Here is a 24,711-nt window from a genome sequence, read left to right as displayed (position 1 = left end):
GGCCAAATATTAAACATATTAAAATGGTTATTAAAAAAAAACGCCACACTATCACGGTGTTGGATGGGATCTCAAAACCAAACAAACCTCAACCCAACCAAGCTCTACTCATCCATCCAGACAGCCATCCATTCAGACGTTTATATATTCATCCATTCTTTCGAAAGTCCAATATAGCCTTTAAGCAAAATAGGGAGAGAGAGCATTGAAAAAAAACGCATCTGCGTCTGGCCAACAATATAATAAAAAAAATATTAAAAAAATGGTGGAAAATAATATGATGGCTGTTGTTGGTGCCTGAAACGATTCGGCGTATGTGTGTGTTTTTTTTTGCATTTTGCACCATACCTACCTTATTTGGAAATTTTGTTTTGAGGGTTGCAAAAAAGTTTGAAAACAGGAACAGGACCTGCAAAAAAAATGCCAGTTAAACAACCATCACACACAATGTCTGTTTTATGCATAAAACTTGAACGGTAAACCAACAACGATTGGTCAAACCCATAATCCTTGCATGACATACGTTGTTCCTGTACTCTACCGTTCGGTCATAAGGATATGGAGTTTTGTTAGATATGCTGCAGTGCCATGAAACTCCAACCAAAGCAACAAAAAACCCGAAAGTTTCAGTTACGGAAGCATTGAACTAAAAATCCTTTACACATATCAAAACTTTTTGGGGAATTTTTTTTCTGTATGTTTTATTTTTTCCCAATTTATATTTTCATGTTATATAGCATTTCGTCCTGCTGCTAGTGATGTTGATGATGACAACATGGCTATAGCTTCATATGAACTGTAAATGCATAAATGTATCACACCATAGATCTGGGTATTAAAATCCTTTTTCGCTAAAGCTGCAGGTTGAAAGTTGAGGTGGAAAATTGTAGTATGTGGCATATACTATATATGAGTTTTCACAAATATTTGTTGATATTTTAAAATTGCGATTTTTAATATATTTTGCAATAATATTTGAAAAAAAAAAAATTTTGTGGACAACTGTCAAAACATTAACCAAAGATTTTGTAAAATTAATTAAATCGTAATATCTGCATTTAAAAATTATATAGATTTAGTAAACAGAACATAATCAGTTTAATATTTATTGTCCCCAAACTATGTATTCTAAGTTTGGAGACAAACAATATTGGGACAGAATATTTTGGGGACATACAATTACCTGTCCCCAAAGGAAGACAATTTTAAGGACATGCTTTTTATATGCTGTATATTAACATTTATTTTTGTAATAGTGATCTTTATTTAATGCACACAGCATATATGATTATAACATATATGACTATAACCTATCAAAAAAGCCTTTTATTTATTCGATTCTTTGAGTCTGTATATGACTTCAATTACAGGCGAGTTTAAAAAGCGCTAACTGTATTAGTTGGCTAATTTGTAAGCAAACATAATTAAAATTTTAGATAATTTTGGGAGCAACAAATTTTGGGGTCATTTACGTTTGGGTAACTTTGGGGACATCCACTTTTGGCGACAACAAACTTTGGGGACAAGTTGCTTTACAATGTATGATAATGTTTACATATTTTGGAGGGATTTTTGGCTTTTAGCACCAAGCTTATATTTTAGGGACAATATATTAATTTATTTAATAAATATTTAAAGAAAAAACCTATTTGTACTATATACAACTCTCTTTCTCTCTAATTTAATTGAAATAAATTGATCACAAAAATTGTAATAAGGATAACATGTAATAAGAAAAACATCTCTTAAAATATTTCAAAGAACAATTTTTTTGAGTGCTAGTGTAATTTTGTCCCCTTAATTTAAGCGTACAAATATTTTCACGGTACATAAATCATTTTGCCGCAATTCATGCAAAATCTAAACAGCAACAACAAAACAAAAAAAACTGGAATTTCTTCTAAATTAGAAAATACACCATACTCACAAACCCTCAAGAAACAAACAATTTCCAACAGACATTCATAGAACTCAAAATATGTATTTATGTATTTTCTTTCAAATGACATTGTTTGTAGTGAATTGTGGATAAAAAACAACAAAAAGTAATTTATGTTTTTTTGTTGTTGTCATTTGCTTTTTGTAGCTCAAAACGCATACATCTATCTATTCATCCAATGTCGTTGGAGGCGGTAGCGTCGGCGTCACCATACGCTGATTTAAGCATTTTTTGTGGGGTTGGGGAGGGAGAAGTGGAGTAGGGAAAATTCAAAATGAATTCGAAAAGAAACAAAACACTTGCTCGCTAAAAACTTTGACGACAGCACCAAATGAAAACCATCTACACACATATATCTCTCTATAGACACTAAAATGACAACAAAATAGGAAGAAGACAAATATTATAAATACCAGAAGAGAAAAAAAAACAGATTTTTTTGAAGAAATCATCTTATGAGTAGGGGGGAGTGTTAAACGACAATAATAACAACATAGAACAATTTTCAAAAAAAAAAAAAAAAATGAAAGGAAAAAATTTGAGAAACATGAACAAAAAAGCATTCTTTCTAGACAAACCGACAAGTTTTTTTGAATATCAAAAACCAAAAGTGAATAGCAATGACGACAACTAGAGACAATGGGGGAAATTTTTATTTTTTTTATCAATTTAAAGACGAAGAAAGAATAGTTAATTTTAATATATTTATAAAATGTTTCATTTTTTTTCCACATAAATTTGTTATTTTTTTGGTTTAAATATTTTATTTTTTTAGTTTCGATTGTATATGCTTCTTTTAAGTAGTAATATTATTATTGTTTTGTTACATTTGTTAAGAAATTAATTTTGGTAAATTACTTGTTTATATTAGTTATAGAAATATTTTTATTTAAATTAATTTTTAATTTTATCCTTGAAAATAAATATTTTAGGATTTTTAAAATTATTCAACAAAACTAAAATAGTATAAATAAAAAAATATTAAATAACACTTTTAATAGTAAACTAAACATTCTTATTGATTTTCAATTAAAGGTGTACAATTTTATAAGATTTTATGAATAGAGCTAATAAATATTAAGAAAATTTTCATTAATTCTAAAATATTCTAATTCCTTTAATTAAATTTCAAAACAGATGATTTTTTATAATTAAAATTGTTTATCAATACATTAATTCTAAAATATTCTAATTCCTTTAATTAAATTTCAAAACAGATGATTTTTTATAATTAAAATTTTTTATCAATATATTTTATTATAATTTTCCTGATATCCACCCATTCACCCATTGTTCCTATTCTGTCACATAGTAATCTAACGCAAAAAGGGACTATACAAAAATACACGGTGTGATTGTCTTTTTGTTGTTACGTTATTATGGCCTGTTGTTGTTTTTGTTGGATTTGATTTGATTTGGAAGAAGGCCCACCAAATTGCTGTTGAGATACGGATATGTAGCGATATGGCCACGGCATGGTACAGTAACAAAGTGATAAATCATTTTAACTGTCACTTTCGAAATACAATTTTATCTAAATAAAACAGCAGCACAAGAAATAGCAACAACAACAACAACAACATATATAGGCAATAGCAAAAGATCCCTTAGATATACCATAGTAGTAAAACAAAAAACATTGAAAGTCCAATAATATAGAAACTACCATTATAGTATAGGAAACATTATCTAATAATAGCCATAGTAGAAATTAGGAATTATATATAAATTTTTGTGATGTTTAAAAATATTCTTATATTTAAATTAATTATATATTTTTCTAAAATATTTGAAATCAAAATATAATTTTTTAAGCGACGGCATTTTTTAATTTTCTTGTCAAAGCATCCATACCCAATTCATTCAATACTTACTGCTCAATTAAGAAGAAGAGAAAAATATGCACACACATTCATAACCCCCCATAAGATCCCCATCCCCCAACGTCCCTAAACCTAAAAGCTTAATAGTTTTCAACTAAGAAAAGTCATGTAGTCTCGTCGTAGTAGTTGATGTGGCAGCCAACAATAAAAATAATAATAACAACAACAGAAACAATCATATCATCAGTAATTTCATATATAGAAAATGACACTCCACCCATTTTAAAGGCCACCATATGACAGCCATATGAAAAAGCACACGCACACACAAATAAGACTCTTCTCTTCTGTACTGAGAAATAGAGTGCATTGTAAAGTTAAGAAAATCCCATTATAATATCCCCCACCCTCTCTCAGCCATTGTGGAGAATAACTTGTGCGAACAAAATATAAGGAAACTAAACTAAAGCAGCAACAACAACAACTACTGCTACTACAGCTAATAGTAGTTGCACTATCAAACAAAATAGCAACAACATGTCAAGCAACCGAAAACGGCAGCATACAAGACGCGCGCAAAAATGTAGCAAAAAGTAAACTAGAAGAAAAAAACACAAAATGGAAAAATGGCTGAATGATTATATAAATCCCCCCTACTTTTTTTGTAAAGCAAAAACTATAATAAGAAAGAGCATAAGGATTTTACGATATATGGAAATACATTATAACTTTAAAAGTTAAACAAATCACAAAAATTTCGCAAATTTCTTAATTTTATTTTTTATTAATATATTTATCTTGGCCAATTATGGAAAATCCAAAATTCTTTAAATTTAATAAATTATTCATATTCATTATTCTTACTCTTAAAACCTCCTAAAAAATACTCAATTTACGATATTACCCAAAGCATACTTTATAACATTTACTCTTAGCTATATAAACTCTTATTACTCTTTCTACACACAGCTCTTATACTCTTACTACTCAATTGCCCCTTTTGTATCAAGGGAAAAATATGTGAATGTGTGTCCTATAGCCAACTCATACACTGTCATTGACGAAAACACTCCACTATCGGGCATTTAGAATTCAAGGGGAAATTACTCATACCCTTTAATACTCTTTCACTCTAACTCTTGAGGGATGTTATTTATGCTCTTTGCAAATTCGCTTAGAGTATTTTCTTCAAGTAAATGTACTCAATTATTATTACTTGACTCTTAATGGTTTGTGGAGCTTACAAAATCATCGTAGACTGTTTGGCAACTTTTTTCGTGCGGCTTTTTGTGTTTTTTTTTTTTCATTTGGGGGGATAATATAAAAATTTGTTTTAGTGCTCCTCATCGGTCTTCGTTCATATTTCTGTTCTGTTATTTTTTTTTTAGGTAGCCAGAGACTTACTCTACATGAACACTAAAAAATACCAAAAACAAAAGAAAACAAAATTATTAAGATTTATGTGCGAACAATTTTCTTTTAGGGGTCGTGACCGTGAGTCTATTAAATGACAAGCGAAAATATGACAATGGTTAGTGTGAAATGTATGGATTTTTTTTGTTGGACTTTTTCGCGTTATTTCGGAAATATATTTGTGAGATGGGATTTCTTTTTTTTGGCATAATTGCAAAGGAAATTTGAATTTTATTGTAGTTATAATTACATGGAAAGTGAGTTTTTTTACTTAAAGAAAAGGGGACAATAATTTATTTTAATATAACGAAGAAAATTTTAAAACAATGTTAGGGCTTATGATAAGAACTTAAGAATTTTTCATATTTAATGTAAATGTTGAGAACATTCTTATGAAAATAATTTATTCATATTTAATGTAAATGTTTTCAACATTTACTTAAAAATTAAAAAAATAATAAATATAAAATAATATTTTGAATATAGGCATTAATATTCAAAATATTATTTTATATTTATTTTATTTTTTTTTTATTTTTTTATTTATTGAGGAATTTAAGTTTTCTTTAAATTTTTTTGTGTATGGAAATCAATATTTATTATAATAATTTTAAATAATTATTTAATAATTTAAGCCATAATTTTTTAATGGATTTCACTAAATGCTGCAATACTATTACTTTGTATTTTTTTGTAAAGATGAATATTTTAAATAAAAAATTGAATGAAATATTTTGGTAAATTGTCACAAATTCACATAATTTAGTAAAAATTTAAATGAAATATTTTTATTTTATTTTCACAACACGACATAATTCTACAATTATAGGGAAATTCTAAGGAACTGTTGATTTTATAAAATTTTTGTAAATACGGCGAATTTTAATAAAAAATTAAATTAAATAATTTTTTATTTTCACAACTTCACAAAATTTTACAATTATAGCGAAATTCTAAGGAACTATTGATTTTATACATTTTTTGTAAATACAATAAATTTTAATTAAAAATTAAATGAAATATATTTTTTAAATTTTCACAACTCTACAAAATTCTACAATTATAGGGAAATTCTAAGGAACTATTGATTTGATAAAACTTTTGTAAATACAATAAATTTTAATTAAATATTAAATGAAATATATTTTTTAAATTTTCACAACTCCACAAAATTCTACAATTATAGGGAAATTCTAAGGAACTATTGATTTTATAAAATTTTTTTAAATACAATAAATTTTAATTAAAAATTAAATGAAATATTTTAATTTTATTTTCACCACTCCACAAAATACTACAATTATAGGGAAATTCTAAGGAACTATTGATTTTATAAAATTTTTGTAGATACTGCACATTTTAATTTAACATCAAATGAAATATTTTTATTGAATTTTCACGATTCCACAAAATTCTACAATTATAGGAAAATTCTAAGGAATTATTGATTTTATAAAAATTTTATTTTGTTTTGTTTGTTAGGTCGAAAACCTTTGTTGTTAGTACCTATCTCATTTACCCCCATTTTTATGAAGCTCCGTTAGTGCTCCGTTAACTAACGAACTTTTAAACCGTATTGTGGACATAGCTGCCATCTTGCCTGTGTATTCCACATGTCAGTTAGGAACTTAACTGTTGAAAAATTTTCAGTTAAAGTTAACCGGAAAGAAGATATTTGCAATTTACTTTCTGTTAACTGGGAGTAAAGCCTAACGGAGCTACATGAAAATGGCCGTTAATATCATAATTTATTATGGTTTTAAATTCTTTGATAAAATAAAATAAATAGAAATTTTGTAAACACTGCAAATTTTAATTTAAAAATTATATTTTTATTTTATTTTAATTTTTTTTTTAATTTAATTTTTAAATGTTATATATGGCCCCAATATTATGGACATTAATATAATTATAATGATTTTTTTCCTGTTATTGGGTTAAATTTTTTGTGGGGACAGAGACAATTTGGTTTATTTTATTTACTTGCCGTCGGCATATGGCTTCAGAGAATTTGGCAGTAATATAAATGAATCAGAGGAAAGATTTATATTTAGAAACAAATTTGTCAATTCTTTTAGGCTAAAACCAGACTTCAAGGTTTAATTTAGGCCAAAATGGCTTTTAAGTTTATTTTTTTTCGGTTCATTTAGAATAGTTCTTAAATTTCTAAAGAAAATTTTTACATTTGCTTGAATTAATCTTAAGCTAAACCGAAAAAAACTTATTTTATGAAAACTTTGTCAAAAATACTATGAGCTCATAAATTTCAATATAAAACTTAGGAAATTAAACAAAGATGGTGAGGGTGTTGATGGTGGTGGTGGTGGTGTTTGAAGACAATGGAGGGCTAATAACAATGCCACAACAATCTTCAATTCTCATTTTCGACGAAAAGTTATCCTAATGATGTAATTTCTTATTTATTTTGTAATTTTCAACAACTGATTAATATTTATATTAAGAAATATGACACAAAACTCGCAAACAAGACCACCCCCCCCTTCAAGGTTTTTTTTCCCTCTTGGTTTAAAGGGAGAGGTGTGGAAGAAACAAAACAAAAAATGCTCCCCTCAAAAATCTAAAAACCAGCCATTTACCCTAAAATCAAGTTAACAGGGTCATTCACTTTTTTTTTGTGTGAGATGTGGGGGGGTTGGTAGAGAAAGGGAAATTTAGAAAAGGTGGGATATTAAGAAACAAATTTTTTTGTCACCAGTCTTTAGAAGTAAATAAGGAAGAAGTTCAGAGGAACAAAAACAAAAAACCTCAAAAAGTTTAAAACCATACACATAAACACCCCACAAAAACATTAAATTTAATACGCATATTACAAAAAAAAAAAACGGAAAATTGGCCATTAAGTTTTCATAGAAGTAATTTTTTTTTGAGTCAAGTTATTTTTTTTTTCTTCCCTATAAGGTAAAGCTTAGGGTGAATACAAAGGCCTCCCCCTTTGTAGCTTTATCCTTAGACGAAATTTGTTTACGGGAGACGGATATGTATAAGAATTTAAATAAAGGTGTGCCAAAATCTTGTGTAGCAGCAAAGCAGTTACCAGGAAGTTTTTCTCATTTTGTTTTTTTTTTTTACTTTCTCCTGGAGTTAAGAAAATATGCCTTAGGTTGTAATAAGAAGGCCATACTGAGTATGAATATCAAAATTATACGCCACTTCTTATTTAACATTGTTTTTATGTGCCATTTAAGGTTATAAAATAAATTATTATTAACGTCATTCGAAATTAAACAACATTATACGCAGTGGGCCTCTTACAAAAAAACAAAGAACATAAAATAAAATGCAGACGCCATAAGCTTTGGAAAACGAAGAGTTTTGATTTAAGGAAAACTTTGTAGTTTTCCTTAAATATAATGAAAAGAAATATAATGAAAAATATTTCTTCATATTTTTGTCTTTATAAAGAAATATAATAAATTATATAATTGCCATGCCACAAGGCAATAATACAAAAAAAAAATCAATGACATAGCATGTGCCAAGAATCACCTAAGCCAGACATTATGACGACAGTAAATATTATCAAAAAATTTTTTTTTTAGTATTTCCTAAAGGCTTTGTCCTCAAAAAAAAAATCTTCATATTTATTTTTTTTTGTCATAAAATTTACAGCCTACATATTATGCTATACAGGTTTTCTTTAATAATAGTTCGTTGTATTTTTTTTTGTATAGACATATTTAAGCGAATTAATTTTTAATTCGTTTTTCCATCCACTCACTATATGCTACATATCTTGGTGACCTGTCAATATTTATCTATAATACCCGCTTAAGCCTTATACTCTTTTTTATCTTACCTATATTAATGGTACCCAAAAAATACTACATATATATTATACAATAAGCCCAAAATATTTGTGGTGTGCGTTTGATATGTTAAGCCTTTTAATATAAACATGACAAGTGTTATTGTAAGAAAAAAATTGGGGAAAAATTGTCTGTGATATATAATAAAAACAAAATAGTTTTTGTTGGTATTTAAGGGGATTTTTGTTATGCGTTTTGAAAAAAAAAAAAAAAAAACAATTTTAAAAGATTTAAATTTCACCAATAACACTAAAAAAAACTAGTACGTCAATCTTTTATAACAAAAGGAAACCACATCACTTTGCTTACGTATGTCAATAAAATATTGCTTTGATGTATTATTATTTTTTTTTTAATTTTTGTTGTTTTTTTTAGTTTCGTATTTTAAATATTTTGTTTGTCATTATAGATTTATGACTACAACACATGTTCTCTCTTTTTGTTTTAGGTCGATGGTGTCGAAGAGAATGGTCATCACCTGCCGCCGATACTAGAAATGCCGATGCCTCAAGACGGTTATATTCCTCAGTCTTCCTGGGTAGTCCCGGTAAGTGCAAATCACATGTTGTTTTTAAATTATTAATAAAAATTCTAAAATTAAAAAACAACTTTTGAGAATTTTCTAGTAATTTCTATAGAGAAAAGAAAATTTTAATTTTGGCCCTCTTGGCGTATGATTGATTTTAATAGGCCACAAGTAATTTTAAAATATTATTAAAAATTATTTAAATTTAAAAAAATGAAGATTAAAAAATTGCCAAAGATAGCTAAGATTTTATATTTTACTAGAATTTTGCTCAAAGAAAAATTAAATAAATTTTTCTATGTAAAAATATAGGTATTTTTGGGTATTTTTTTAAAATAGTTTTTTTTTATGCTGTATTTGTATCTTTGCCATTTTTAACAATTGTTGTTTGATTTAAAAACACTTTAAATCAAAAGCTTAGTTAAACTCTTGTAATCAACTACAAATCAGCAGCATTGAAAGACCATTTTACCATTGAAAAATACGATAAGATAAGAAACCACAAACTCTAGACAAAAACACACGTAAACAGAACAACAAGAAAATTTTCAATGAAAACTTAGGCAAAAGCCTCAAAAAAAAAATACCCCTTCAAAGAAAAGGAAATTCAAAATTTCCAGTGAAGCATAACATTTCGACAACTACTGAAACCAAATGGTAGTTAAATATGAAAAAAAAAAATATACAAAAGCTTGCCACACCACCCTCTCTCTCCGCATCCAAATTCAATGAAACTTAACAGACTAAACGTCTGGCAAAAATACAAAACAATGAACTATGACGGCGGCTGTAAAAGATTTTTGCATAAAGATGAACAAGCTGCACTTGAAGTTTTCCTAAAGATTTCATGATCGTTTCCTCCCTTGTCTGATTCCTTACTTACTAGTCATGTTTAAGACACATAGGCATCATCGTCAGCACCATCATCATCATCATCTCCATCATGAGCCATATCCTAGGCAACCGTGTTGGCATCAACAGCATGGTATGGTGTATAGAGTTAAGTCTCAGCTTCACTATGATGCATACCAAAAAGCCAAAGAATATGCGGCTTAAATACTTTGATATTTTTACTTGATTTGCTAAAACCGTTTTTTTTTTTGCCTTTTTGTGCAATGTTGTACAACAATACAAAGGAATACAGAAACACACTTCAAAAACATTTCTAAATAGAGATGCATTTAGAGGCTTCTATTCTTGCTCATCGTCTTCGTCTTCAAAAAAAAAAAAAAAAATGAAACACAAGAATGAAATCAAAGAATTTCTGCCAAGTAAGCGATGCGTCGGTGGCCATTAATGTTAAGTTGATATCCAAGAGGTGGAGGTGGCAGCATGTGCATTGAGTGTAACGCCATTTTTACTTGAAAACAGTAACTAAACAAATGGCTGCTTTATAAGCTCACAAAACATTTTTTTTTCCAGACGCCGTTAACATTTTCTACAGAACCTTCAAGATATGTTGGAATAAAAAACAAAATCGTCTTGAACAAAAAACAAAAAAAACCTAACGTTTGGTCTTACTAACAGCCGGTCAGTTTACTAGCTAAACATTTAGCCTTCTTTTGCTTGCTTCCGCTGAAATGTAAACCATTATTTTGGGCCTTCTAGAATGTCTAAAACTACCGACAAGGAAACATCATTGTATTTTGATTTCAAGACTCTAGAAAAATTGGTAGTTGTATTGTTTGCTCTCAAAGCACTTGAAAACCTATATAGATTTTGAAAATGCAAGGTAAAGAGATAAAAGGGAGTTATGAAAATATGGAACGTAGTTTTGTCTTAAGATTGGCTTTGTATATACATCGGTATGCACCATACCATAGATTGTATGTCATATAAATTTTTATTATGTTCAGCAAGGTGGCTGCTGATTTTAATTTTTGTTTAAATAAAACATTTTTTTTAAGTGTAATGTACTGAAAAATGCTGGGTATCAAATCTACAACACCACCAGGAATGTTTTAATCTGTTTTACAATTTAAAATTTTTCTACAAAAGTGTCATAGATTTGTCAAAATATTTAGTTTTCTTTTTTGGACCTGGTGACGTATGATTACTTTTAATAGCTGACTTATTTGTTTAAATATTTATTTTAAGGCTGTTAGAATAGGAAGTTTTTAGATTTTATGGTATCCATGGAAAGCCAAGAAACTGAGCTTTTCTTCAAAAAATAAGTAAAAATGTTATTCAGTGTAAAAACTAAAAAAAAAAAATAATATTTAAGGGCCATGGTGAATAAAATTTAAATATTTTATTTAGCTTTCTGTGTTCGTTTTCCATTTTTCCAAAAATTTTTATTTAAAATCCCTTATAGAGACATTAGAAATTTCATCTTGTAATGAAATATAATATCTTTTGAAACTGATGATTCTCCAAGATGATCAATATGAGGCTTTTTCTGCATATCTTTTGTTTTTAATCTTGGGATACTAGATTTTGATTTTTTTCAAATTATTGTTGCTTCTACTTAGATTTGGTCAAATCGACAACGCATATCCATCTATATTATACATGGAGCGGGAGATCAACCAGCATCATGAACACAACATATCTGAAATGATGAAGTTGGTATGGTTCACTTCAGTTTTTAGCTTTCAACTTAAGTTTGTTTTTTTTTTTCTTGCTGGCTGTACTGGTATTTGGTGAGTTTTTCGATTTTCAAAGACATTAAGTCTTTAAGAGTCACTATAGATATGAAGACTAGGGATTGGAATTAACACAACTTTAGATGAACAGCACAAAAAAATAAAACGACTATTCAATCTTTATGAAAAAGAAGCTGAACGAATGAAAAAAAAACACTGACGAAAAAATTCCTGAAACACACCTTAAAATCACTTGGGGATATCACTTGCAGCCACAACAGAAGAAACGAAACGAATAAGCTTTAGGAGAAAAAAAAAACTAAGTCTTGCGGGATTTTTTTCTGCATTTTTGGTTTTGTTATTTGTTGGCAGTTTCTTTCATGAAAGAAAATTAAAAAATAAACTTCATAAGTTTAGGAGGATTTTGTATGCTACTTCTACAGCTTAAGGCCTACCGCCACCCCCCCCCCCCCCCCCATTCACCCATCTTTATTTTATATGAAGAGGCCTTATTGGGATGTATTATGCTGTGCGTATTGCATTTTCGTTGATGGTGACTTTAAGACTTTCATTCATTTTGATTTCTTTGTCATTTAAAGTTATTGAACATGCATTGATACACGTTTGTTAACATATAAACAACATTTATACCCGTATAAATGAAACTCATGGACATTGATGATGATCACAAACCATGATGATGAGCCCATGCTATTGGATCTGATGACGATAATATTACCTTCCTTGTTGAGTCTCAAGGCGGGAATTATTTCGATGGTGGTAATGTTAGTAATGATTAGGGATTGCAATGGGAAATTATCACAAAACTGAGCCAATGGAAAAATTCGTAAATATGATGAAATGGTCTAAGAAATGAAACATAACAATCATGAATAGAATGAATACTTACTTAATTTGAAAGATATAGTTATTACCATTATTAATAATTTTCCAAAAAAAAAAAATAAAATAATTAGGAAAATTTTTAATTGCCTAATTTTTTTTATAATAAATTCGTTATACAAAGAAAATTATTCTGCCAACAAGAAAACTGATGCGAAGATGTATTAGGAAACCTTGTAAGGGGTTTTTTTGGGCAATATTATAGATTTTCTAATTTAATACTTAAAAATTTTATTTGCATTTCTTTGCTAATATTCCATAAAATATTTTTTTCTTTTGGTACTTCTTGGCGTATGAGTGATTTTAATAGAGGGGCATAGATTTTAAAACTTCAAATAAAAGGACTTGGCATAGGAATTTTTTGATATTTAAAAACCTATTTAAAGCCAAGAAATTAAATTTCTTAATAGCATATTTGGTTTTAAAGAGAAGCATTGATGGAGCTACTTTATGGCCCAAGAAAACCAAAATTGATTTTTGAGATATCATAGAAATTGTGAAAAATCTGTGGGAAAATCAAAATTTTTTACAATTCTCTATTTTGAAAGGCAGTATTTTATATTTTTATATATGCAATGACATCTCTAGTATATTTAGTGGTATGGGGCTAAAGATTCATACAACCAGGTCATGGCGGGGTTTTGCTGGTTTTCAAGCCATACCATAAACAGCAACAAGCTTGCGTTAAGTAAGCATCACATGACACTTGGCTTGCAGTTCATAAATAATCGTCTTAAATGTAAAGATTTCAAAAGTCTGTTTTTTTGTTTTGTTTCTTGAGTTGCTTTTCGCGGTTTCAGTTTTTCTTCTCACATTTTTTTAAGGTTCTTGGTTTTTGTGTTTGGTCCAACCAAGACTCATTCGAATGGATTAAGCTTAAGCTTTAATTCTTTGCCTTAAGACATTGCAAAACGATTTAGTTTACAAAATTGCTATTGGACTTAAGTTTCATTGGAGTTTTTGTTGTTGGTTTTCATTATAAAACATAGGACATATTTTCAAGTAATTTTCGTTAAATCAAAAACAAAAAAAAAAGTCCTTAAACAACTAACCAAGCATTTTAAATAGTTTCCAACGTAAGACCATAAAGTTAAGGTTTAAGATTAAGCCGAAAAAAACGTAAAAAAACTCCTATGTTTAACAAAACGTTTACAACGAAATGGATTTCAATCAAAAGGAATCTTCTTTTTGTTTTGGTATTTCAAATTTTTCTTTGGTCTTGGATTTTTTTTTTTTTTGGTTTTCGGTTTTGTGCAAGTGCGTTGACAAACGTCTTAGCTTCCACTGAAGACAATACATTTTTAGCATATTAAAATTGTTTTTTGCCTCATTTCGAGTGTTTGTTTGCTGGCATTTTGATCCCATTTTAATATTCTAAGATGCTTTAAATGAAATACGTGTATGGATTGTCACACAACAACGCCAACAACAAAAAAGTAATGGCAAGCCAGCCGTAGGGCTTTGTTGGCTGAACTGACAACAGAAATTGTTTCGCTGAGCGTCAATGAAGCTTTTGTTTCGTTTTGTTGCTGCTTTTTTCGAAATTCATTACGTTTATTGTTTTCTTAATTCACTTTTGGTTTGGTTGCATTTTAACCAAGTCTGTGTTGTTGTGGCTCTGAAAAGCCATCATCATCATCATTATCATGGGTCGTCGTTTGGTCGCCAGCCACTATCAGGCAACCAACATTACCACCATAGCCATCATCATCATCATGGTTTGTCTTCGTCAGCTTACCATTGTCATCGTCATCTTTGTCAGTAAGAAATAATTTTTTAAAATGCATTATGCATCGCGCCTATTTGGCATTTGTTTATTTTCAGATATATGCAAAATTTTCAAGACGGACATTGTTGAAAAAAAAAAACAAGCAAATTAAAAAAAAATAACACAAAAAATAAAATCAAATAGCTAAAGTAACAAGAAAGTTATTGCAGATTTTGTGTTGTTGTTGTTTTGTTTTCTACTTTAGTAATTCATACACGTAGAAGGTCATATTTAATGGTTTATTTTCGAGTTAAAGTTGACAAATGACATTTAATAATTTGCCACAAAGTCATCAGCCATAGTATGTGGTGATAAAATAATACCTTGTACAAATCGGTTCACATAACCTTGAAAGTTTTATTTGTTGTTAGCTTGTGATTTTCCTGGAATTTGTTAAGAAATCGAAAGTAACAATGAGAATATTTCCCACAAGGATTTGGGAATTTAGCTTTAAAATTAATTATGTTGCAAAATGTTAATATTTGTACTTAGAGGCATATGAGTGTTTTTTTACAAAAAATTATTTTAGCCATAGACAATATCGAATAAAATGCATGAAGCGTATATAAAATTATTTTTTTTTTAATAAAAAAATCTTTAATTTATTTGAAAAATCATAAAGTTAAGATATATCCCATTTTGGTACTTAAGGGCGTATGATTGATTTAAATAGATGTGGACAAATTTTATTTACATTAGAAAATATATTTCCAGTAAGAAAATTTAATTGAAATGATTATCCCCTTAAAGCTGGGAAAATGTAGTTTATTTCAAAATATTGCAAATTATATATTTTAAAAAGAAGCTTGAAAAAAAAAATATTAAATTAATTACAAGCTGAAAAGCTGGGAAAATGTAGTTTATTTCAAAATATTGCAAATTATATATTTTAAAAAGAAGCTTGACAAAAAATATCTAATTAATTACAATTTAGTAAATCTGAAGATCACAAATCGCCCCTTACATACCAATTAACACACACATGTGTTATCAACAATTTTTAGCATTATTTGCATTATTTTATTAAATACAGGCCTACAGTAAAAACTAAAAAAAATATATTTAACCTTTTTTGGGACTTTTAATTATTAAGAGATTTTCTGTTTGGTATAGACGGATTTATGTTCGATTAAAAAAAATATATAGTAAGGTTTTATTTTTGAAATTATTTTTCCAAAACTGAAAAAATCCTTATAGAAAGTGCCAACCTAATTTTCCTTTCAAGACATTTAAATTAATATAACATTTGTTATCCCATTAAAAAATATAATTTTTTTTTTTATTTTTTCGCCCTTCAAAGGTTTTACTGAAGCCTTTTTGTATTGAAATTTTTATACAATTTGCTAACCTATTTTCCCACATTCCCTTAAATCCTTAAGATTGAAGCCAAAAATTAAAAAAAAAAAAATCCTTTCTTTGTGTCATCTTCGAAATGACTCATTCAAATTTCCCATAAATTATAAAAGAATTCAAGCTTCTCTCGGATGTGCGTATTTTTTGCACCTAAAAAAGATCACCGTTTTTTTTTCATAAATATCAATCTTTTGTGAGAACTTTAAATACTACACACGCCAAATATTTAAAAACTTCTTTCTTTTTGAGAAAAAAAAAAACACAAACAACTTCTACTATGAAAATTTTGATTGATGGCTTTTAAGACCCTGAAAGGAAAATAAAAAAACCCGAATATTTCTTTCACATTTCAATGGAAGATTTTTTTTCGCTAAAGGATTGTGTTATAATTTCATTTGGAGTTTTTTTAAAATATTGAAGTTTTTTTAATCACCGTTTAAATTATGGCTTAGTTCGAAGGAGAGGTAAACATTTAGCAACAATGTTCGTGTTAGGAATTATGAAATAATAAAAAAAAACGAACCATGAAGTCTTAAAAATTTCCAAAAATGATAAATGGTTTTGGGGATTGAAAAAAGAAAAAAAAAAGAAAAACTAAAACTAAATAAAATATTTGAAAAAAAAAGAAATAATTTGTTTTGAAATAAAAAAAGGTGATATTTGAAATAAGCACCTGTTGGGAGTACTGGGAATGTATGGGGATTTTATTTGTGATTTTGAATTTTTGAAAAAAAAAATATAGAATATTTTTTTTTACTATGCAACTATCAGATGTAGTAAAATTTAATTTATAATTTTTGCATAAAATGGAAATTGAAGGCTTTTATTAGCATATTTAGAAGGATTCAATTTAAGTTGAATATGCTCCGTTTTGCTAAATAACTTGTTGCCATTTTGAATATAATTGCATTGTGCCTCTCGGCAAAAAATTGAGACACGAGCCTCTAGTGTCTCAATTTTTTGCCTATATTTTTGATGCGATATTTTTTTTTATCAGATATGGGTCGATTTTGCTGCTTTTTGGCTACGATTTTTTACTATATTTCCCACATAATTATCTACATACATATATCTTAAAAATTTTATAATATTTAGATTTTTGTTTCTTATAAAATTCTCTTCTTTTATTGCAGACAACTACGGCACAAGTGCAAGCGGTAAGCATATAACTTTTTTAAGAAAATATATTTTTTTTGTTTTAAATCCACAACAGGAATTATATTTCAAGACCAAGTTATAATGTAAAATTTCTCGTTCAGTCTCATAATAATTTAAAAATCTTAAAAAAACTTAAACAGCAAAAAATAGTATTTTTTTTGTAATTAATGATTTGGTCACACACATTTTTTTTAATTATTATTTTTTAATTAATGATTTATTACTATAATATTAGGTCGAAAACCTTTGTTGTTAGTACCTATCTCATTTAATATCATAATTTATTATGGTTTTTGAATTCTTTAATAGAAATAAAATAAAAATACTATAATATTTATTTTTTATTTATTTCTATTATTTTATTTATTTTTTTCCATAGTTGAAAAATTTCTTGAATGAAATATCTTGCATTATAATTGCGCTTTAGTTTTTCCCCCTATTTACCATAAAATAATTTCTGAGATAAGTTCTGGCAATATACAATTATTTTTACTTACTTTTTTATTATTATTATTTTTTTTTATAAAATTCATCCGTATTTTTTTTTATATTTAATAAAAGGCCAATAAAAGCAGCTGCTTTATTAAGCGTATTCAATTGATATCCTCTTTGGAAGTGTTATAAAAAGACACAATGAATTTTATTCTTCGTTTAACCTAATTATAGGCCAATGAAAGTCCTTTTTATTCGCCATAAAAAAAATAAAAAAAAAACAGCCAACCAAGCAAACAATAAAAGTTCACATTTCCATTTGACTTACATTGACAGTCTGTATAATTATATGATCTACCATAACCCATAATCAAAATTTAAGAATGAAGAAACCTTCATTTTGAAAAGCAATCCATATGGATCCTTAAGGAAAGGTAGAAAGACAGACAGACGGAAAATTATACGCATTAAAAAAAAAAAAAAAAAAAAAAAAAACTGATGGGCAATAATATGGTCAACTTTTTTTAAATCAAATGTTGTAGTAGTCGCTACATACCATCACATGAAACTAAAACAGGAAAGATATCACAAAAAAAAGAAGCAGCCACACCATCACCCAATATCATCTGAAATGAAGAAACCAAAAAAAAAAAAAAAATCTTAAAATCATCCGATATAAAACGACCATCAGGCTTTAAGCCAATGCAACATATCCAACCCAAACATACCTCTACCAAAATAAAAAAAAATCAAATCACATATCTCTTCTTTGCGCTTGTAGTCAATAAGCCTGGGTATGTCTGATTATAGTCTGACCAAATTGATGAGAAGACCTTTTGCGCGAAGGGGGACAAGAACCATATCGAATCGGGAAAAAAAACATATAAATTTTCTGATTAAAAACCCGCTTATCATTATTATAGAGGATGGTGCGTAAAGGTTTTGGGTGTCTTTTTTTAGGGCTGTTGGCAAATGATGTTTGGAATGGAATGGATGAGTTACCTAAAGTTCAATCTTCACATTTGAGATAGGCTTTAAGATTTTTTTCCAATTTTTTTTATTTTTTATTCCTTTTGGATATAGCGATGGCTGTTGAAGGATTTGTTATGAAGTTATGCCATCTTTAAATCCACAAGACCCTGCCATGTTGATGTTGTTGATGCTGGTGATATGTATGTCTTTTTGGCCTTAAAGGTTGCGGGTGTTTCTCTCTAAAAAAAGAAAACAAAAAACACAACAATAATAAAGAAATATATATTGAAATTCTTTAACATTTATTTTGAAAATCCACAAAAAAAAATATTATTTTGTCTTTCCTTTGGTTTTGAGGCAGCATGTGGTGTCTTTTTTTTGTTTTGTTTCAATTTCCATGATTTAATTTCTGTGTGTTTTTAGAGAATTCCATACAAAAAACAAACAAAAAAATATTTTAAGATTTCCTGTGAAATCCATAGGCCTTGTTTGAGGTGAAAGAATCCAAAAGCTTAATACAGCAAGGAGAAAAAAAATTATAAAAATATATAAAATGTATTGGTTAAGAAATCGTAAATTTCAGAGGGAAATTAATTTAAAATCAGTTTTGTTTTGGTTACCAAGAATGTTTATACTTAGCCAAATTTTTCAAAAATTAGGAAACCAGCCTCAATAAACTTTGCTTTCTTTAAATTTCGAAAACATGATTTTTTCAAAACAAAAAAAAAAAAAAAAAATAAATAAATAAAATAAAAATTAACCTTTATAGCTTCCTCGAAAGTAATTTTAAATCAATGTTCACCAAAATATTTTTATACTTAGCCAAATTTTTCAACAAAATTTGCTTTCTTTAAATTTCGAAAACATGGTTTTTTTCAAAAAAAAAATAAATAAATAAATAAATAAATAAATAAAATAAAAATTAACTTTTATAGCTTCCTCGAAGATTGAGGTTATAGAACTTCCTTATTTATACTTAGCCAAATTTTTCAAAAATTAAGAGACCCCAACTCTGCAGTCTTTGTTTTCATTAAATTCAGAAAAATCGATTAACAAAAAAAAAAAAAAACAAAAAAATAAAAAATTACCCTTTTTAGTTTCCTTGGAGAATGAGGTTAAAAAATTCATTTATTCCTTAACTTCTTTTCAGTTTTTAATATTTAACAAAGCACCCTGTTATTAGGCTAGAATTTTCTCTTTGAATTACAATCATCTTAGGGATTTTCCTGAAATTTAATTTAAAAACAGTATTCTTCAATCAAAATGGATTCTTTTTAAGCCATCTCATCTTAGTTATATTAGTTGAATTTCTAATTTAACTTCAATATTCATTCTTACTCCTTTCAAGCTAAGAATGGCATCTCCAACTGTGTACACACTTTATGTTACAAAAAAAAAAAAAAAATTAAATTAAACATCCCAACTCCTTGGAATCTTGTCTCGTCCATCATCATCATCATCAGCAAATAAGCAAACACCAGACACCATCAAACTTCCTTAACTTTACCATTTCTGCCATATAGCAGCACATCATCTCTTACTTATTTTCAAGTACAAATAATACTAAAAATGTAGCTGACGATGATGATATTCAATGACTGCTCTTTAGATATGCATGTTTTGTGAAGACCAAGAAGGGACAAGGCTTTTTGGAAAACCAAAACCAAGCAACCAACATATGATGATGGAATCACCAGAAACATATGCACCTCTTTCAAAGTAGTAATAGTTGAGTAGTTATAGAGATGCACCATGAATCTTACCAGCATGGGCCATGTGCACCAGTGGAACGGTGGTAAACTTGTCTCCTAATAAAGAACTCAAATTGGCGCGTTCAAAGCAAAATCAACTGACACGAAGACATAGGGACTTTACTACACTTTACTATGCTCTTGGGGAGTATAATACACCATCAGCAGAAGTAACCGTAGCATCTTTTAGAATCCATATAGAATACCTTAAGACGCCTGAACAGCAAGAGTTCGATGAATATTCCAAATCTGTCCGTCTGTCCTTGCCTACATGCGTGTGATTATATTATATGAATGTCATTTGGGTTTCTTCATCAAAAAAAAAATCTTTTTTGCGTTTTCGTTGAGATTCAAGTCTACTACTGCTTTGGATACAAGAAGGCGACAATGCCAGATATCAGGAACAACGCTGAATGCCTTGGCAAAAAACATCATGTAATATACAAAATAAACTTCAACCTCCTGTGGTGTAAAGTTGACGTACGATCATGTGGCGGCCATATAAAATGAAATGATGCCAAACGAATGTTGGACAAAATAGCCAAGTAGATATTAGGGAAAAGGTTGAAAGGGACGAAATGGGTTTTAAATTAAAATCTAGAGAAATAAAAAACAATCGCAGTTCCTAAAAGTAGATAGGCTTCATGATAATGGCTGACCTATGATGTGAAAATAAAAATGCGAATTTTTGTAAAAAAAAAAAATTAAAATAAATAAATAAAAAAATTAAAATGAAACTAAAATAAAAATAAAAAAAAATTAATTTAAATTTAGACTAAGCCTAAAATATTTGTTAAATATTGAAAAGCGTTTTTTTATTATTTTAAAATTTTTATATATAAAAAAACACAATTCTAAAATGGATATAGAAAAATAGATGGAAAATTAAAATAATAAAAAATTTTAATATTTAGCAGTTGCTTTTTAAGCCAATTTATTAAATATTTAAAAGCGTTTTTTATTATTTTAAAATTTTGATATAAAAAAAAAACAATTCTTAATGGATATATAAAAATAGATGGAACATTAAAAACATTAAAAAAAATTTAAATATTTAATAGTTGCTTTTTAAGCCAATTTATTAAATATTTAAAAACGTTTTTTTTTTATTATTTTAAAATTTGGATATATACTAATAAAAAAACAATTCTTAATGGATATAGAAAAATAGATGGAACATTAAAAACATTAAAAAAATTAAGCCAATAGCCTGTCATTTTAATAGCTTTTAGACATTAAACAAGTTTTTTATTAAGAAAAAAAAAAAAAAAATAATAATAAGGAAAAATGTATGCAGCGAAATTAATAAATATTTTTTAAGTGCATTTTTTGCGTATTGTTTGTTATTTTTTTATTATTTTTTATTTTTGCTATAATAGCAAAATAACTTTGATTAGAAAAATAAACTTGTAAAGGTTTTTGTTTTGTTTTGTTTTTTTTTTTTACATAGAAAGGAATTTTTGGAAAATATCTGGGTTTTAATTAAGTTTTGGACTACTTTTTAACTTTCATTTTTGTTTGCTATAATATATTTATGTTTGCTATAATAGCAAAATAACTTTGATTAGAAAAATGCACTTGTAAAGGTTTTTGTTTTTTTTTTGTGTCAAGGAATTTTTGGAAAATATCTGGGTTTTAATTAAGTTTTGGGCCACTTTTTAACGTTTCAGTTTTTTTTTGTGAGTGGTAGATTTTATTTTTATTGTATTTCTTATTAAAAAATAGAAAAAATAGGTGGACTAAGTTTAAATAATTCAATTTAATTTATTTTTTATTTATTTTTTTATGCATTTTAAAATCATAATTTAAACCAACATAGGGCCTATCATTGTGACAGTTTTCAGACACCAGAAATGTCAAAAGGATCACCATCATCTCTTTGATCTTAAGACCATATTGGAAGACATTTTATAACAACGTATATTTTTTAGAACACCCTTAAATGTCAAAAAAAAGAGAAAACAATTCAATGACATATATAAATGTCATTCAAAATTGAAGTAAAATGTCCGCAATGGCGTTGCAGTATTCACTCAAAGATTTGCATAATTTCTTAAAGGGGCCCATATTATTGTTTGTTTGTGGTTTCGTCATGATCTCAATTTTGTCTTGTCTCATAAATTTGTGGATAAAAATACTTGAGATGGGTTTTTGTTTTTTTTTTTTTTTTCATTTTCAGTCCAACCATGGTCTTACGTATGTCCTTCCCTTAGCCAATTGTTCTCATTCATGTATTTCGTTTTTTTTACACATTCAATATGAAAATTCTTTCGTTGAGATGGCCCTGTTTTACCATAAATTTGCCAAATTTGACAATTATGAGCGTTAATAATAAATAAAATTGACAATCAATATGGAGATTTCATTTTATTAATATCTCTTTGCTGTAGTTTCATTTATGAATGTGCTCGTTCCTTTTGCCTATATTTCTGCCATTGATATTGCATATTATTTTTTTATATATAGTATTGCAAATAAATTTGCATTCTTTTTTTTTTTGGTTTGTGTGTAAATCTTGAGACGTGAGCCAAAAAAAAAATAATAATGAAAGGAGGAAGGTGGGAAAACATGTGTTCTGTTTGATGAGAGGGACAATCATGTATGGAATCACGTATTTAAAAAAAAAATGAGGTTAAGAAAAAGAAACAGAAATAATATAAAGACGGATTATAAATAAGAAGATTTTTTTTTTTTTTTTGAAAATAAAATCAATATTTATGGAGTTTTATTAATAAATGGTAGTCATGTGTGGTTATTCCATCATCGAGGAGAAGCTGATAAATTTCTATTGTTTGATAGCAGATACATTTCTATTGTTAATATAAATAATTAATAAAACATTATTATTTGATATTATTTCAAATTAAATCCTGGATTAAATTAAAAAAAAAATATTTTTTTAAAAAATAAATGATTATGGTAATTTTTTTTATTTTGATTTTGAGATTCATGTTGTACCATAATAAGTACCTCAAAACCTCCTTATTATTATATATTTTTTCAAATTAAATCCTGGATTAAATTAAAAAAAAATATATTTTTTAAAAAATAAATGATCATGGTAATTTTCTAATTCTGATTTTAAGATTCATGTTGTACCACAATAGGTACATCAAAACCTGCTTATGTGGAGAAGATCTTAGAATCTTGTGATTTTTTCATATATTAAGTCGTCCATATGTCTGTTGGCCAACTTATTTATATCCTCTCCTTCTATTCATTATAGAAATATCTGCCTGTCCATCCCTCAGGCAACTCATCCTAATGCCAATCTATTCATCTAGATACTAGAGTTGTACACAAAAAATATTATTACTAAAATAAGTAATAATTAATAAAATATTATAAATATTTCTTTCAATTAAAGTCAGGATTAAATTTGAAAAAAAAAATATTAAAAAAAATTATTTTATTATATTAATTTCATAATTCTAATTTTTGAAAAATAAACAAATTATAAAAATCATGAAATTTTTTAGAATATTTTCCATCCACTCTTTTAGAATTATTAAATAAATCCTTCTCTTTTTCTTGGGTATATTTTTCCATCATTATTTTTTTTTTTTATTTTGCTACATTATGTTCTCTTGTAATTTCCTAATAAGAAAAGATTATCTTCATTATTTTGAAGCATTAAACAAAGGAGTAAAAAATTTTTTCCCCCAAAATCCCTTCAATGTTAGTCACAACGAGCAGAACAAAAAACAAACTGTTCACATCATAGCCACCTTCATGGCATGGATTGCTTGTGAATTTAGCAAAAAAAAAACAAAATCTGAAATAACAAGAAATTATGATGGATCACCAATCAAGCAACACCATCAAAAGGTTTGTTATTTTTCTGGCTATGCCAAAAAAATATATATATTGGCTTAACAACAGCTTTACAAAATATCAAAAAAAAAAAAAATAACAAAAAACATTATATATATTTTTAAAGAAAAGATATAAAAAACCTTTCCTATATAATAAAACAAGGCAACCTGCATTACCAAAAAAACGAAGAATACAAGATTAAAGCCTGCATTGTTTGGTGCAACATGTCTGCAGCAGCATCAGTATTATCTCTTCCTGCCACTGCCAATAATAATTTTCTCGGCCATTTTTTTCCTGACATGAAAAAGGCCAAAGCTGTTAGTTTTTTCTTTTATAACTTTTTGTTTAAATGATGGTATTAACCATATTTTGTTGTTTGTTGTTACCTTACCTACTATCATCATCGTTGTCGAAAAGCTATATCATCATCTTCCTTCTTTTATTC

At 27.5% G+C, this 24,711-nt stretch overlaps 1 protein-coding gene across 2 annotated transcripts in view; it reads left to right on the top strand.

Moving 5' to 3' along the window:
- Nucleotides 1–24,711, top strand: part of hth (Meis homeobox homothorax) — a 267,103-nt gene that overhangs the window by 203,503 nt on the left and 38,889 nt on the right. The window contains exons 9-10 of one of the 2 annotated variants that reach the window (XM_075295919.1): nucleotides 9,451–9,549; nucleotides 17,271–17,294. In XM_075295919.1, coding sequence (XP_075152034.1) covers nucleotides 9,451–9,549; nucleotides 17,271–17,294 — 123 coding nt within the window. The remainder of the gene's footprint in view (nucleotides 1–9,450; nucleotides 9,550–17,270; nucleotides 17,295–24,711) is intronic. The other variant, XM_075295992.1, reaches the window with a different exon arrangement.

The sequence above is a fragment of the Haematobia irritans genome, chromosome 1 (genome assembly GCF_050003625.1).
Source record: "Haematobia irritans isolate KBUSLIRL chromosome 1, ASM5000362v1, whole genome shotgun sequence".
Lineage (NCBI taxonomy): Eukaryota > Metazoa > Arthropoda > Insecta > Diptera > Muscidae > Haematobia > Haematobia irritans.
The sequence above is the reverse complement of the archived record's forward strand: the minus strand, read 5'-3'. Positions and strand labels throughout refer to the sequence as shown.